The following is a 13,904-nucleotide window of genomic DNA, read 5'->3' as shown; positions in this document are numbered from 1 at the left end:
ATGGGTAAACTTTGTAAATATATTGAATGGATGGATACTTCAGGCAGTCCCTTATATTACATAGAAATGGTAAGATTGGACATAAAATATCAGATCATCAGTGGCCACCTTTATTCTCACATATCTGTAGGTTCTGTCTCCAGCTGATTTCTTTAACAACTGGAAGGATATTTAAGGGTACCCTAACTGACATGTAACATGATAAAATAAACATGTACAGAGGGATGCGAAAGTTTGGGCAACCTTGTTAATTGTCACGATTTTCCTGTATAAATCATTGCTTGTTATGATAAAAAATGTCAGTAAAATGTATCATATAGGAGACACACACAGTGATATTTCAGAAGTAAAATTAAGTTTATTGGATTTACAGAAAGTGTACAATAATTGTTTAAACAAAATTAGGCAGGTGCATAAATTTGGGCACCACAAAAAAAATTAAATCAATATTTAGTAGATCCTCCTTTTGCAGAAATTACAGCCTTTAAACGCTTCCTGTAGGTTCCAATGAGAGCCTGGATTATGGTTGAAGGTGTTTTGGACCATTCATCTTTACAAAACATCTCTAGTTCATTCAGGTTTGATGGCTTCCAAGCATGGACAGCTCTCTTTAACTCACACCACAGATTTTCAATTATAATCAAGTCTGAAAACTGAGATGGCCCTTCCAGAACGTTGAACTTGTTCCTCTGCATGTATGCCTCAGTGGATTTTGAGCAGTGTTTAGGATTGTTGTCTTGTTTAAAAATCCAGCCCTGGCACGGTGTCAGCTTTGTCACTAATTCCTGGAAATTGGTCTATAGAATCTGCTGATACTGAGTGGAATCCACGCGGCCCTCAACTTTAACAAGATTCCCAGTCCCTGCACCTGTCCCACAGCCCCACAGCATGATGGAACCACCAACATATTTTACTGTAGGTAGCAGGTGTTTTCCTTGGAATGCTGTGTTATTTTTACTCCATTTATAACGCCCCTTGTTATGCCCAAATAACTCAATTTTAGTTTCATCAGTCCACAGCACCTTATTCCAAAATGAAGCTGGCTTGTCCAAATGTGCTTTAGCATACCTCAAGCAGGCCTGTTTGTGCTTCCTCGCATACTCCTTGTGTAAAGTGTGCCGAATGGTTGAAAGATGCACAGTGACTCCATCTGCAGCAAGATGATGTTGTAGGTCTTTGGTGCTGGTCTGTATTGACTCTGACTGTTCTCACCAATTCATCGCTTCTGCTTATCTGAGATTTTTCTTGTTCTGCCATTTCGAGCCTTAACTTGAACTGAGCCTGTGGTCTTCTATTTACTCAATATGTTCCTGTGGAAACAGACAGCTGAAATCTCTGAGACAGCTTTCTGTATCCTTCTCCAAAACCATGATGGTGAACAATCTTTGTCTTCAGGTCATTTGAGAGTTGTTTTGAGACCCCCATGTTGCTGCTCTTCAGAGAAAATAAAAGAGGAGGGTAACTTACAATTGACGCCCTTCAATACTCTTTCTCATAATTGGATTCACCTGTGTATGCAGGTGAGGGGTTACTGAGCTTACCAAGCCAGTTTGAGGTCCAATAATTAGTTCTAAAGGTTTTGGAATTAATAAAATGACAACAGTGCCCAAATTTATGCACCTGCCTAATTTTAGTTAAACAATTATTGCGCACTTTCTGTAAATCCAATAAACTTAATTTCACTTCTCAAATATCACTGTGTGTGTCTACTATATGATATATTTAACTGACATTTTTTATCGTAACAACCAGCGATTTATACAGGAAAATCATGACGATTAACAAGGTTGCCCAAACTTTCGCATCCCACTGTATATATACATTTCCACTCTGACTCTAGAACTAGCCTGTGCTCCTTTTTCTTCTTTGTTACTGTAAGGATTAAGAATCCAGGGCTGTAAATGACAGCTTCTCTGCAGAGGGACTGCACTTTCTTTCTCACTGATAACTAATTAGACTCCATAAAACACACATGATATATTCCCTAGGCAGTTTTTACTCGTGTCTCAGTCTTAACAGACTTCCAATTTTTTAGTGGCATATTAACCATTTCAGCCGCCCAGACGTGAAGCTCACGTCCGGGCGGCTGCTCACATGCGCTCCCGCGCGCGATCATGGGCGCGCCCCCGTGGTGTCCCCCGGTAGCCTTGGGATCAGTGAAAGGGAACATGGTTCCCAATCACCGATCCCTGTCCCCTGCAGAAAAAACGAAGCTCTCACGCGTGAGGCTTCAGTTCTTCTGCCCAGAAAAATTTCCACATCCCCCTTGTACTTCCGCTTTGCGAGAAGTACAAGGAGGGAAAACAAAAACGAAGGTGGCCATCTTGTGGCCAAATAGTAAAACTACATCTACATATTTTTTACATTACAATCTACACATTTAACAACATTAAAAATTAACTGTTTATGCCCCACGCCAAAATATTACCCAAATACAATTTTTAATGGTAAAAAAAAAAAATTACAATAAAAAAAAAAAAAGACATAAATAGTTACCTAAGGGTCTGAAATTTTTAAATATGAATTTGAAGGGGGTATACTACAAACATTTTTTAAATTATAAGCTCGTAAATAGTGATGGATGCAAAACGGAAACAATGCACCTTTATTTCCAAATAAAATATTGGTGCCATACATTGTGATAGGGACAAAATTTAAATGGTATAATAACCGAGACATACGGGCAAATAAAATACATAGGTTTTAATTATGGTAACATGGATTATAATAAAGATATAATGGCGGAAAACTGAGAAATAATGAATTTTTTCCATTTTTTTCTTATTAATCCAGTCAAAATGCATTTATAAATAAATAATTCTTAGCAAAATGTACCACCCAAAGAAAGCCTAATCTAGGCGGAAAAAACAAGATATAGATCAATAAATTGTGTAAAGTTATTAGCGAATGAATGGGAGGTGAAAATTGCTCTGATGCATAAGGTGAAAAATCCCAGCGGGCTGAAATGGTTAATAAACAACCACATATACTTAAAGTGAACCAGAGACAAAGCATCCTCATGTATTTTACCATATATCAGTGGGAACATTAGAGAAAACACCTACCCTGCTCTCTGTTTCATTATTTACTGTTCACATTGCTTCTTATTAGCCCTGATAAAATCCCAGACTGAGCATTTAGTCTGGCTTTGCTCAGGAATCATTATAGCCAAGTCATTATAGCAGAGCCAGAAGGGGGCAGGCTTGGGCTTGAAAAGACAGCACAGAAGACAGACTCCGCTATAAAGATTCCTGAGCAAAGCCAGACTGAATGCTCAGTCGGGGATTTTATCTGGGCTGATAAGAAGCAATCTGAACAGTAAATAATGAAACAGAGAGTAGGGTAGGTGTTTTCTCTAATGTTCCCACTGATATATTTGGTAAAATACATGAGGGTGCTTCCTCTCTGGTTCCCTTTAATAATGAAATATTTTTGCGCCACTGTAGACAAAATTTTGTATCGTACTAATAACCTTTCATAAAAACTAAAATTTAATACACAATTAGAATCTGTGTCCCAGTGGAACTCTCCAAGTCTCGGTATATATACAGTACTTCCTTTTCTCGCTCCTATTAGCATTAGATAGGAAGAGCATCAGGAAAGAAAACAGACAAGTGGGTGGTTTGCTAAACATATTGACAAGCTCTTCATTATCTACTGTATGTCCTCCTTTCTGAGGCTTCAGCTTTGGATCTGATATTAAAGAGAACCCGAGGTGGGGTTCTTCCATGGCAATCCCCATACAGAGGCTGGGTCTGCCTATAGAGCCCAGCCTCTGTTGCTATATAGCTTCCCCCAAAGCACCCCCTGCGCGCTGCGAGACCCCATAAAACACAGCCACGCTATGCGGCTGTGTTTACCTCACTAATGTCAGTCTCGGCTGCTCCTCCGCCTCCTGAATCGCTCCGGTCCCCGCCCGCGTCCCTTTCCTCCAATCAGCGGGGAGGGAAGGGACGTGGGCGGGGACGGGAGCGATTCAGGAGGCGGCGAGACTGGCATTAGTGAGATAAACACAGCCGGCTGCGACACGCTGCGTGTAGCCAGCGTGACTGTGTTTTATAGGGTCTGACAGCGCGCAGGGGGGTCTTTGGGGGAAGTTATATAGCAACAGAGGCTGGGCTCTATAGGCAGACCCAGCCTCTGTATGGGGATTGCCATGGAAGAACCCCGCCTCGGGTTCTCTTTAAGAAAAAAATCAACAGAATCAAGTAAGAATCGGCACTGGCCTTTATTAAAGCAAACCTGAATGGAAAATATATTTATGGTATAATGACTTGTATGTTTAGTACAGCTAAGAAATAAAACATTAGTAGCAAACAAAAGAGTCTTATATTGTTTTCCAGTACAGGAAGAGTTAAGAAACTTCAGTTGTTATCTATGCAAAAGAGCATCTTTGAGAACTTCAACCCAACTTGGGTTGAAAACCACCCTGTTTTCTGAAGCACTTAAACAACCATGAAACAGGGAGAAGAAGGATTAGATAAGGATTTACAGCAGGAAAATTTAAAGGGTCATTGGATCGAATTAGATTGATCGATTAAATCCGACATGTCCGATTGGGATTTGTTTCGATAGTGTGGTCGAATGTCATTGCAAAACAATGACATTCAACCACACTATTCAATTGAATCCCGATCGGACATTTTGGATTTAATCGATCAATCGAATTCGATCTGATCGAATCGCACAAAAAATTGTATCGTGTAGATGGGGCTTTATAGTTTAAAATACAGAGGCCCATATGCAATTCACTTTTTCTCCTAGGTGATATTTTCACACTTAATAAAATGCCTTTTAAACAACCAGCAAGCAAGAAAATACTCAGAATAATTTTGACAGTATTTTTTCAAGTATTTTTGGCATTTTTTCAATTGCAGAGTGCTGAAAATTTATTTTAAACAGAAGATTAAAAATGATCTCCTAGGAGAAAACTCAGCAGCAAAAAATGAATTGCATGTGGGCCAGAGTGTGGTTTGTAAACGGCAAATATGTCAGAATGATGCAATAATAGCTTAATAGCTATATAACTGAAAATAAAAATATGAGGTACTTTTCTTTGCTACTAATGCTCAATTCCTTATCCGTACTACAAATGCAATTCATTATATCATACTTATTTTCCTCTTCATGTTTGCTTTAAACAAAACTTGCATATCCTATTCTAAAATCAGAAAACCAATGGTTCGCAATAATTCATTCTTTTAATAAATGATCTGTTCTTACCCTTGTATTGAAAATATCTCCGAGACAAATGCATGTTTCTACCAGACTTCTATATAAATTGCTACTTTTGGCTACTTGGATGAAATTTTCTAAGTATTCAACGCTCTCCATTATTTTCCCTTGGCTGGAAAAGAAAACACAAACATAATCCATTAGAGTGGGCATGTAAGCAGTGATATTTGTTTGTACTTACAATAAATGAAGCATGCTGGAAGACTTGTACAACTACACACACACAAATGGTACACTTTGTAATTACACTTCAAGCTCTACATATTTTATTACTGGATGGTTGTATGGCTTTCAAAATATGCCTTCTATTCAACTCGGTTAGAAAATGAGGGCTGTACTGTAGAACCACAGTCAACTCATAATCACAATATTATGATTAGGTTTATCCCACCCTTTTGTCCTGATGAAATAATTGCTGTTCACAAAATGCATTGTAAGGCAACACAGGAATGATTTAAAAACTGAAGAACGATTTTCCTCTCTCATCTTCAAGTGCCCCTTTTTCCAGGGAAAAAAAATCAGTTAAGGCAGTGTATAGACAGAGGTCTAGTTAAGCTACAGTGCATAAGTACTGTACTGTACAGAGGTCGGTTTCGAACTGATTAAATCCCAATCCCACTAGGCAACAGTCCTCAAGGCTTTACATACAGAGTCACAGCCCCTCCTCTCTCTCACACAGACCCACACACAGAGTGATGCAGTCCTTAGTTGGGGACCCCTCATCTAAGGTACTGCAGGTATAGGTTGTGCACTTCGCCCTCTAGCTTCCGCTGGAAGCCTGGGGCACTAACCATGCCTGTTGTACCCCTGATACGCCTCTAGACATGGAATTTGTATGTGTTTTATTTACTGCCTTTGTCCTTCACTAGTAGAATTTTCCTCACTTCCTGTCTTTAATCTCTTTTAATCTGTTCTTGTTGCTTATAGCAACCAATAAGGTTCCTTTTTTCACTTTAATTGTAACCTTTGGAATCTGATAAGCTGTTGTGAGAAAGAAGAACACTTTCATTTTGTGCTCTGCTTTATGTATGTGAAGTTTGTTTTGGTGATTATAACAAGAGGTGAAAACCACTTAACCTTTGTCTAAAGGTGCCCATACATGGCACAATTTTTCCTTTTTTTTCGATTAGATAATTTCGTTAGATTATTCTGTTAGCTCAAATATAAAGATTTTTCCAACATATCCCAAAAAACGGGATAATCATTCGTTTTTCTTGATAAAAAAAAGAGATTCTTTTCAACTTTCATTCGAGTTGACCATTTTTGTTGAATAAAGGGGAAAATCAAATATTTTTATTGCACCGTGTATGGGCACCATTAGAGGCAGTGTAGGAACTGGGAGATTCAAACCAAGACGATACAGAAGAAAAGAGAACATTTTTGATACAGCACTGTGTGGAACCTTGTCCTTTCTTCTGTATCGTTTTGGTAATTATGGGCCATATTCACTAAATATTGGTAAGGCTGCTGTGTGCAGGGAGTGCACAACTATTTTACAGCTATTTACTCCAACTACGTAGCGTGTTGTTGAGCAATTAGCACTAGATAACGCGAGTGTTGCTAGTGTAACCCATGGTAAGTTAGTTGTATACCACGCATTACACTAGTAATGCGTGGTAACCCAGGCAACCCAGTTTGTGCTAATTGTGCAACACCTGTTACATATTCGGCATAAATAACGGTACAATTGACATGTGGTGCCTGCGCACGACAATCTTACCAATGTTTAGTTAGTTTGTCCCAGTATCACTTTTAAGCACAATATAATACATTTTTTACAATTATGAGTACTACAAATATTACAAACATTTGTACCACTACAACTACTAGGACAAATAAAAGTTGCAATCTAATCTATCTAGTTACATCTATCTATCTATCTATCTATCTATCTATCTATCTATCTCAATCTCCCCCCCCCCCCATTTTTCTTTCTAGCCAGCACTCTAATGCCTTGTACAAATAACATCACCCCACATCATCAGTAGTAGGGAAATCAAACACAATCTCACAGAAGACAAGTAAAGGATTTTCAGGGGATCAGGGCAAGGTTATGATGTTAAACAAATATTAATTCCTCTTGTCCCAATTCTCTGAATGCAGTACACAGGTGCAGCCTAGGGAGCATATTATGAGTTATAATCACCAAATTCATTCAACCAGACCTCAGAGAGTTAATACATATATTCTGAGGAGCAAGACTCTGTGCTCCAAAGGAAAAGAATGAGGAGGCTAAGGGATATTTGTCTACCAAGGTGATTCCAGTTTCCAGATGGGCTAACGGGACTTTAAACACCCATATCCCTTGACAACTGTCCAATTATGTATATCACACTTGGCCTACTGTTTGCTGTAGAAGTAATCAATAAAGGATGTGGTTGAGTGAACATAGGTTTTGGTTGAACCAATGCATGAAAACTTAATCATTTACTCAGAATGGAGAAATCAAATAGAGCAGGGATGAAACTACCACAAAGGGGATTCTCGATGGTTCTGGAAGTTTGTAGGCTGCAGATGAAAGTATTAAGGTAAATGAAATCAGTGAAAAGGGAAATGTAGAAAAATAAATGGCTTTTCTCTAATTTAGGGAACTATTCTAGACGACACCTCGTGCAATTTTTTACTTATCCACCACAAGGCAAAGTCGCTGAACTATTTAATTTAATTTATATCAGGACAACTGAATGACAATGAGATCTGATGGAGACTAAAATAACACACATATATGTATACAAATAGATAAGAGGTTTCAAAAATGCAAAGCGTGTGTTTACATATACACACAAGTGAACAGACACATGCACACTAAAGCCAAGTACACATATGCAAGAATTGTTGCCTGTTGGGGATTGAGAAACGATCCCTCGGGTGGCAATTCGTAGAACGATGCTGTACAGACACATCCCTAGCTTTGAGGCTAGCGATGAGTTCTGTTGCTATGGAGGGGTGTGTGTGTGTGTGTGTGGGGGGGGGGGGGGGGCTGAGGGACCATGATTGATGGATTGGTCGGCAGGGCTTGTAAAAAAGCAAAGCGAACAGTCATGCTCGAGTATTGGGGGTTGTTAGAAATTTAACAGGATGGATCTTTAGACTGTACAACTGGCAACTGTACACACATAATGATCGCTGGCTGAAATGTTTGTTAACGGCCATTTCAGATGACAGTTTTCACATGTGTGTATGTAGCTTAACACATAGACACAAACATATATGTACGCGTGTGCATGAATACATAAACATACACACTCAAAGACACTCACATGCATTGGCACACATATGCACACAAATTAACAAAAATACACACTAAGGCTACACATGCTGGATTAAAGTTCGGTGGGGCAGCCAATAAAGACCACCATGGACATGAATCTAGTGTGATTATGGGAGCCTACCAACAACGCCTAAAGAAAGATGCGGCATGCCTGAGCGATCCCCTAGCGTACTGCCCCCCCCCCTCACCCTGCCTACCAGAAGTTGCTCCATTGTGCTCTACTGCACAGGACATTCGGCTTGTATATAGGTCAGAGTCCTGGCAGAAGCAGACTCCTATTGGATTGCAATGAGAATCCTGCCTTGCAACAGGGATGATTTTCAATGGTTCACCACTTAGTCCTGTGGGTTGCAATCCAATGGGCGCCTTCTTCTTCCGGGACTTTGATCTACATACTGGCTGAATGTGTCTTGCAGTGGAGCCAAGCGACTGTGGCAGCAGCGGGTAAGAACTTGGATGACCAAAGACACAAAAGACATTTGAGCAGAGAAAACACGGCAACACAAGTCTAGTGAGAATGGACACTGTCTATTCTCATAGGCTTGCACTGATTCTGCCAGTCATTTGTGTTACAGGAATCATTGTGCAGTTCTGCTTACTGCAATGGATCAAATGGAATTGTTGCAGTCTTAATAGTGTGTACGGATCATATAAAAAACATAGGACCCGTGAGCATGTCAATTTCTCAGATGCAGAAATGGTCTATTTTTAATGGCTAGTGGGAACAGGGCCTTAGAGAATACACAGAGATAAGTAGAGAATACACAGAGATAAGTAGAGAATACACAGAGATAAGTAAATCATTTCCCTTTCTCCTAGAAGTTTGGCCTACAATTACAAGAATTAGCAGGGGATGAACCGGATTTTAGCATGGAGAAGAATATGATTCTAAAAGGGAATGATTTACTGACAGTATAATTAAACTGTTAGAATTACAAATCTGATTAGGCCTGTGCAAAGGTCCAGTGCAATCCCTGCTCATTTCAGTTAAGAAAAAAAGTCAAATTCTAGATCACATATCCAGTGTTAGGGCATTTGATGCTTTTATGGGAACACTTTGCACATTGTTATTATTATTGATTTATACAGTCACCGTCACCTTCCTTTATGCTGGACAGAGTGAAAAGCAGACATGGATACATAAAGATACAGACATTGATGTACATAAAATTACAGACATTGGTACAAAATGTAGTAATAGAACAGCTTATAAGACACAAAAGGGAAAGAACGCTGCAAGCTTATAATCTAATGGACGTAATGTGAAAATGACTTATTATTGTAAAATGTATGATTGAGCTGATATTTAGTTAGATGATCTGTGTGTCTTATATTTGTATTTTTTTTGCTGGATAGTGTGTCTTATATTTGTATCTCTTTGGCTGAATAGTAGCTGGATAGTGTGTCTTTTATATGTATTTGTGTGGCTTTGAGTCCGCCAGGAGAAAAGTGCAACACAAATGTTCTGTATCTTGTATCAAGCCCACTGGCAATGTTATAATGCAGACAATCAACAGTACCATATAATGTCTTGTAGTGTAGTGTAGTGTAGCATAGTGCAGTGCAGTCTAGTTTAGGGTGGTGCAGTGTACTACAGTGTGTCTGTTGATCTTACAATGTTAGTGTGTGTGGAAGGGAGCTATAGAAAGATTTCAGTACAAAAATACAGCAGAACAGTCACAGCCAAGGATAAGAAAAGCTTTGATGCTGTCTCATGCTGCCCTTTTAAACTGTATTTGTTTCAAATAATTTGGATTGAAAGGGTCATTGAGAAGGGCAGTGCTTAGGATGTAAAGAGCCAGTAAATGGGAAGTGACAGATCTCTGGCAATTGAAGTCTTTCACAGTTGAATGAACTGACAGTGACAGTAAGACATTGGAGTGCTAACTTACCTTTCCAGAGCCTTTGCCATTGCTTCGTATGCTTTCCCTAGGCCTATGTTATCTCCAAGCTCTTTAGAGATTTCCATGTAAGTATTGAGAAACTGTGGGCAGAAAAATATTGCATCCTTAAAATACAAACATGGACTACAATAATCTTATTGCAATGTTAAATATTTAACCACTGTACTTTTGCTTAGATAGACTGGGATAATAATACAAACACAAATATAATAAAATGATATCCAATGACATCAACAAACCCTGTGCAAAAAGCTGGAATTATATACAGTACTAGAACGGAAGAAATATTTTGCAATACCCACATAGTTGTTGTGAATCTTTATTGCTGTCATTAGCAACAAATTAGAAGAATTTTACACAGTTACATAGTGAGTTTGGCTGAAAAAGCTATATGTTCACCAAAAGAAATAAAAATCACACACACAAACTCCAGCTGATTCAAAGGATGGAAGCATAAAAACAAACCTAAAATACTTTAGTGTAGAGAGGTTAGCCTTTAAAGGAAGGGGGTGTTTGACTCCCGATATTTTACTTTTTGTGTTGCGATTGCGGTGTGTATATCAGTGGGTTGAGAGGGGGGAAATCCGCAGCTAAGGTTAGGCATCAGTGGGGGAGGTCTTTTACGGTTAGGCATTGCTGAAAGGGGAGGGGGGTCAGCTGAGGTTAGGCATTGGCTGGAAAGGTAGTTAGGGTTAGGCGCATGTGGTGGTGGTGGTGTGTGTGTGTGTGTGTGTGTGTGTGTGTGTGTGTGTGTGGGGGGGGGGGTCAGTTAGGGTTAGGTATCAGTAAAGGTTAAGTATCAGTAGAGGGAGGGCTCTGTGTGAGAATATGGTTAGGTTTAGCTATAGTAATTTTTTTTTTTTTTTTTTTTTCTTTCTTGATTAGCTCAGAGCCTAGCCACAGTTTATGAAGGCCCAACCATATTGATAGGCTTCATCACCACGCTCTTGGTGTTGGGCATAAAGTCTCATCATATTTGCTAATCAGAATTTGCCAATCAAATTTAATTATTTCATAAAATTAAATAAAGAAGGGGAGAAAAGAAACAGACCAAAGATGAAGAAAAGTACCGCATCCTCCCGCGTACAAGACGCGCCCCCCACCCTCAGCAACCACGAAAGCAAAACTGTGCACCCCACAGCTCAACATTTATCTACACACTGCCCTATGCTGGACACCACACACGCACACAGACACACGCACAGACACACGCACAGACACGCGCGCACACAGACACGCGCGCACACAGACACGCGCGCACACAGACACGCGCGCACACAGACACACGCGCACACAGACACACGCACAGACCCACGCACAGACACACGCACAGACACACGCACAGACACACGCACAGACACACGCACAGACCCACGCACAGACACACGCGCGCACAGACACGCGCACAGACATACGCCCAGACATGTGCGCGCACAAACACACGCACGGACATACGCACGGACACACGCATGGACACACGCACGGACACATGCACGGACACACGCACGGGCACACGCACGGGCACCCGTGCGGACACGCACGGACACACGCCCGGACACACGCATGGGCACACGCACGAACACACGCACGGACACACGCATGGGCACACGCACGGGCACACGCACGGGCACGGGCACACGCACAGACACACCATACACCCACACCACACTACTAACACTCATTCCAGTTGGGGGGCTGTCCCACACTCCCAGTTGTCCCACCCACTGGAGAACACGGTGAGTAGAAAAGAAAACACCAAGAGAAAAGTGTAAAAGTGTAAAGAATAGCTACTTAACATTACCCTTAGAATAGTATGGCTAGAATTTGAATTTCTCAAAACAAAAATTATACAGCTTTATCCATCTGTTTTGTTCATTAGTAACAGTCATTGGGGCCTCAGGGGGATGTGAGTACTCTATCTCTAAGAGCTCGTTAAATCTAGTGAGCCAACTTGATATTGCAGGGATAGTGTGGGTACCCCAGTGTTCAATAATTAGTTTCTTGCCGATCAAGGTTGAAAACATTAAGAGGTCCATAGATAATTCAGTAGTGGTTTGCAGGCCCTGACCAAAGATTGCCTCTATTTTATTGATACGGAGGTCTAGGTCTGTGTTTACTCTTAAAAAAACCTCAACCTTTTTCCAAAATTTCTGGATTGAGGGGCAGGACCACCAAATGTGGGAATAATGTAAAACTGGATAAGAACATCTCCAGCAAATAGATGGAACGGAACTGTATAATTTATTAAGGGCATCCGGAGTAGAATACCAGCGCATGATTACTTTATATTGCATTAATTGAAGTACTGTATTTTTAGGCATCCAAACATTCTCTATAAAGCTCGACCAGCGTTTATTGTCCAGATTAATTTGCAGTTCACCTTCCCACCTCTCCCTAATTCTGTCCCGTGAAGTGCCCGTGAAGTGCAGCAACGACCCATACAGAAGTGACAAGCTCCCTGGGGGTTTAGTCCTAGCCAGAAACCATTTTTCAAAATTGGAAACTTCCGTCCTAATAGGGCCTAAAGACCTGATTTCTTTGAGTATATAGCTTGATATTTGGTAATATTTAAAAAATGGAAAATGTGGAGGCAGGCTGGCTAGACCGAACCTTCCCAGGAAATCCCAGAGTCTAGTATCTTGTTCTAAACCAGTTCCATTAAGCCAAGTCCTGTCCATCCCTGGGGTAAAGCCAGGGTTATTAACAATAGATAATAGGGGGCATGGTCCTGGGAGTGTTTTAATCAAATATTTAAAAGTAGTCAGAGTTGGGCCTATTAATGGTTGAGTACAGCCTCTAGACAACCTGTTCAGTACCTGTAGATTGCATGACAGGGCAAAATGTTCGTTCAGATATTCTAGCTCCAGATCTGTCCAAAAGCTATGATCTTTGCCTTTCCTCCAGTCTAGTATTCTACCCAAGTGGACTGCTTGGTAATACTTATAAATATCCGGTATAGCCAGCCCTCCTCCTTCCCTCCTTTGAATAAGGTGTCTATGTGAGATTCTACTTTTTTTGCCCCTCCATATAAATCTCTGCAGCACAGCCTGTCCACCTCGAAACCAGGATCTTGGGACAAAAATAGGAAGACACTGGAACACAAAGAGTAATCTAGGGAGGATCATCATTTTGATGATAGATATCCTGCCCAATACATTGAAGCAGGGTCTGTCCCACCCGTCCAGCAATTTTTTACAGTCGGGTAGAAGCCTGTTGTAGTTGGCCCCAAATAAGTCACTCTCATTTGAGCATAATTTTATCCCCAAGTAATCAATACAGCTAGTCTGCCATTTAAATGGTACTATGGATTGAATAGTGTGTCTAGAGAGGGGTGAACAGCCCAGGTCCAGAATAGTGGTTTTCTTTATATTAACTTTAAAATTCGAACAGTGACTGAAGGATTCTAATAATTGAACTGCCCTTGGTATTGATGTGGCCGGTTCTAAAACAGTCAGCAGTAAATCATCTGCATAAGCAAGTATTTTAATTTCATT

General features: G+C 40.4%; 1 protein-coding gene across 3 annotated transcripts in view; it reads right to left on the bottom strand.

Annotated features, from left to right (window-relative positions):
• The window catches only part of TTC29 (tetratricopeptide repeat domain 29), a 326,460-nt gene that overhangs the window by 87,620 nt on the left and 224,936 nt on the right, over positions 1 to 13,904 (bottom strand). For all 3 annotated transcript variants that reach the window (XM_068269689.1, XM_068269706.1, XM_068269697.1), the window contains 2 exons: positions 10,399 to 10,490; positions 5,224 to 5,347 (listed from right to left, as the gene is read on the bottom strand). In XM_068269689.1, the coding sequence (XP_068125790.1) occupies positions 5,224 to 5,347; positions 10,399 to 10,490 (216 nt within the window). The remainder of the gene's footprint in view (positions 1 to 5,223; positions 5,348 to 10,398; positions 10,491 to 13,904) is intronic.

This window comes from Hyperolius riggenbachi, chromosome 1 (assembly GCF_040937935.1).
Source record: "Hyperolius riggenbachi isolate aHypRig1 chromosome 1, aHypRig1.pri, whole genome shotgun sequence".
In the NCBI taxonomy this organism is placed as follows: domain Eukaryota; kingdom Metazoa; phylum Chordata; class Amphibia; order Anura; family Hyperoliidae; genus Hyperolius; species Hyperolius riggenbachi.
Note: the sequence above shows the minus strand (reverse complement) of the source record. Positions and strands in the feature narration are given on the sequence as shown.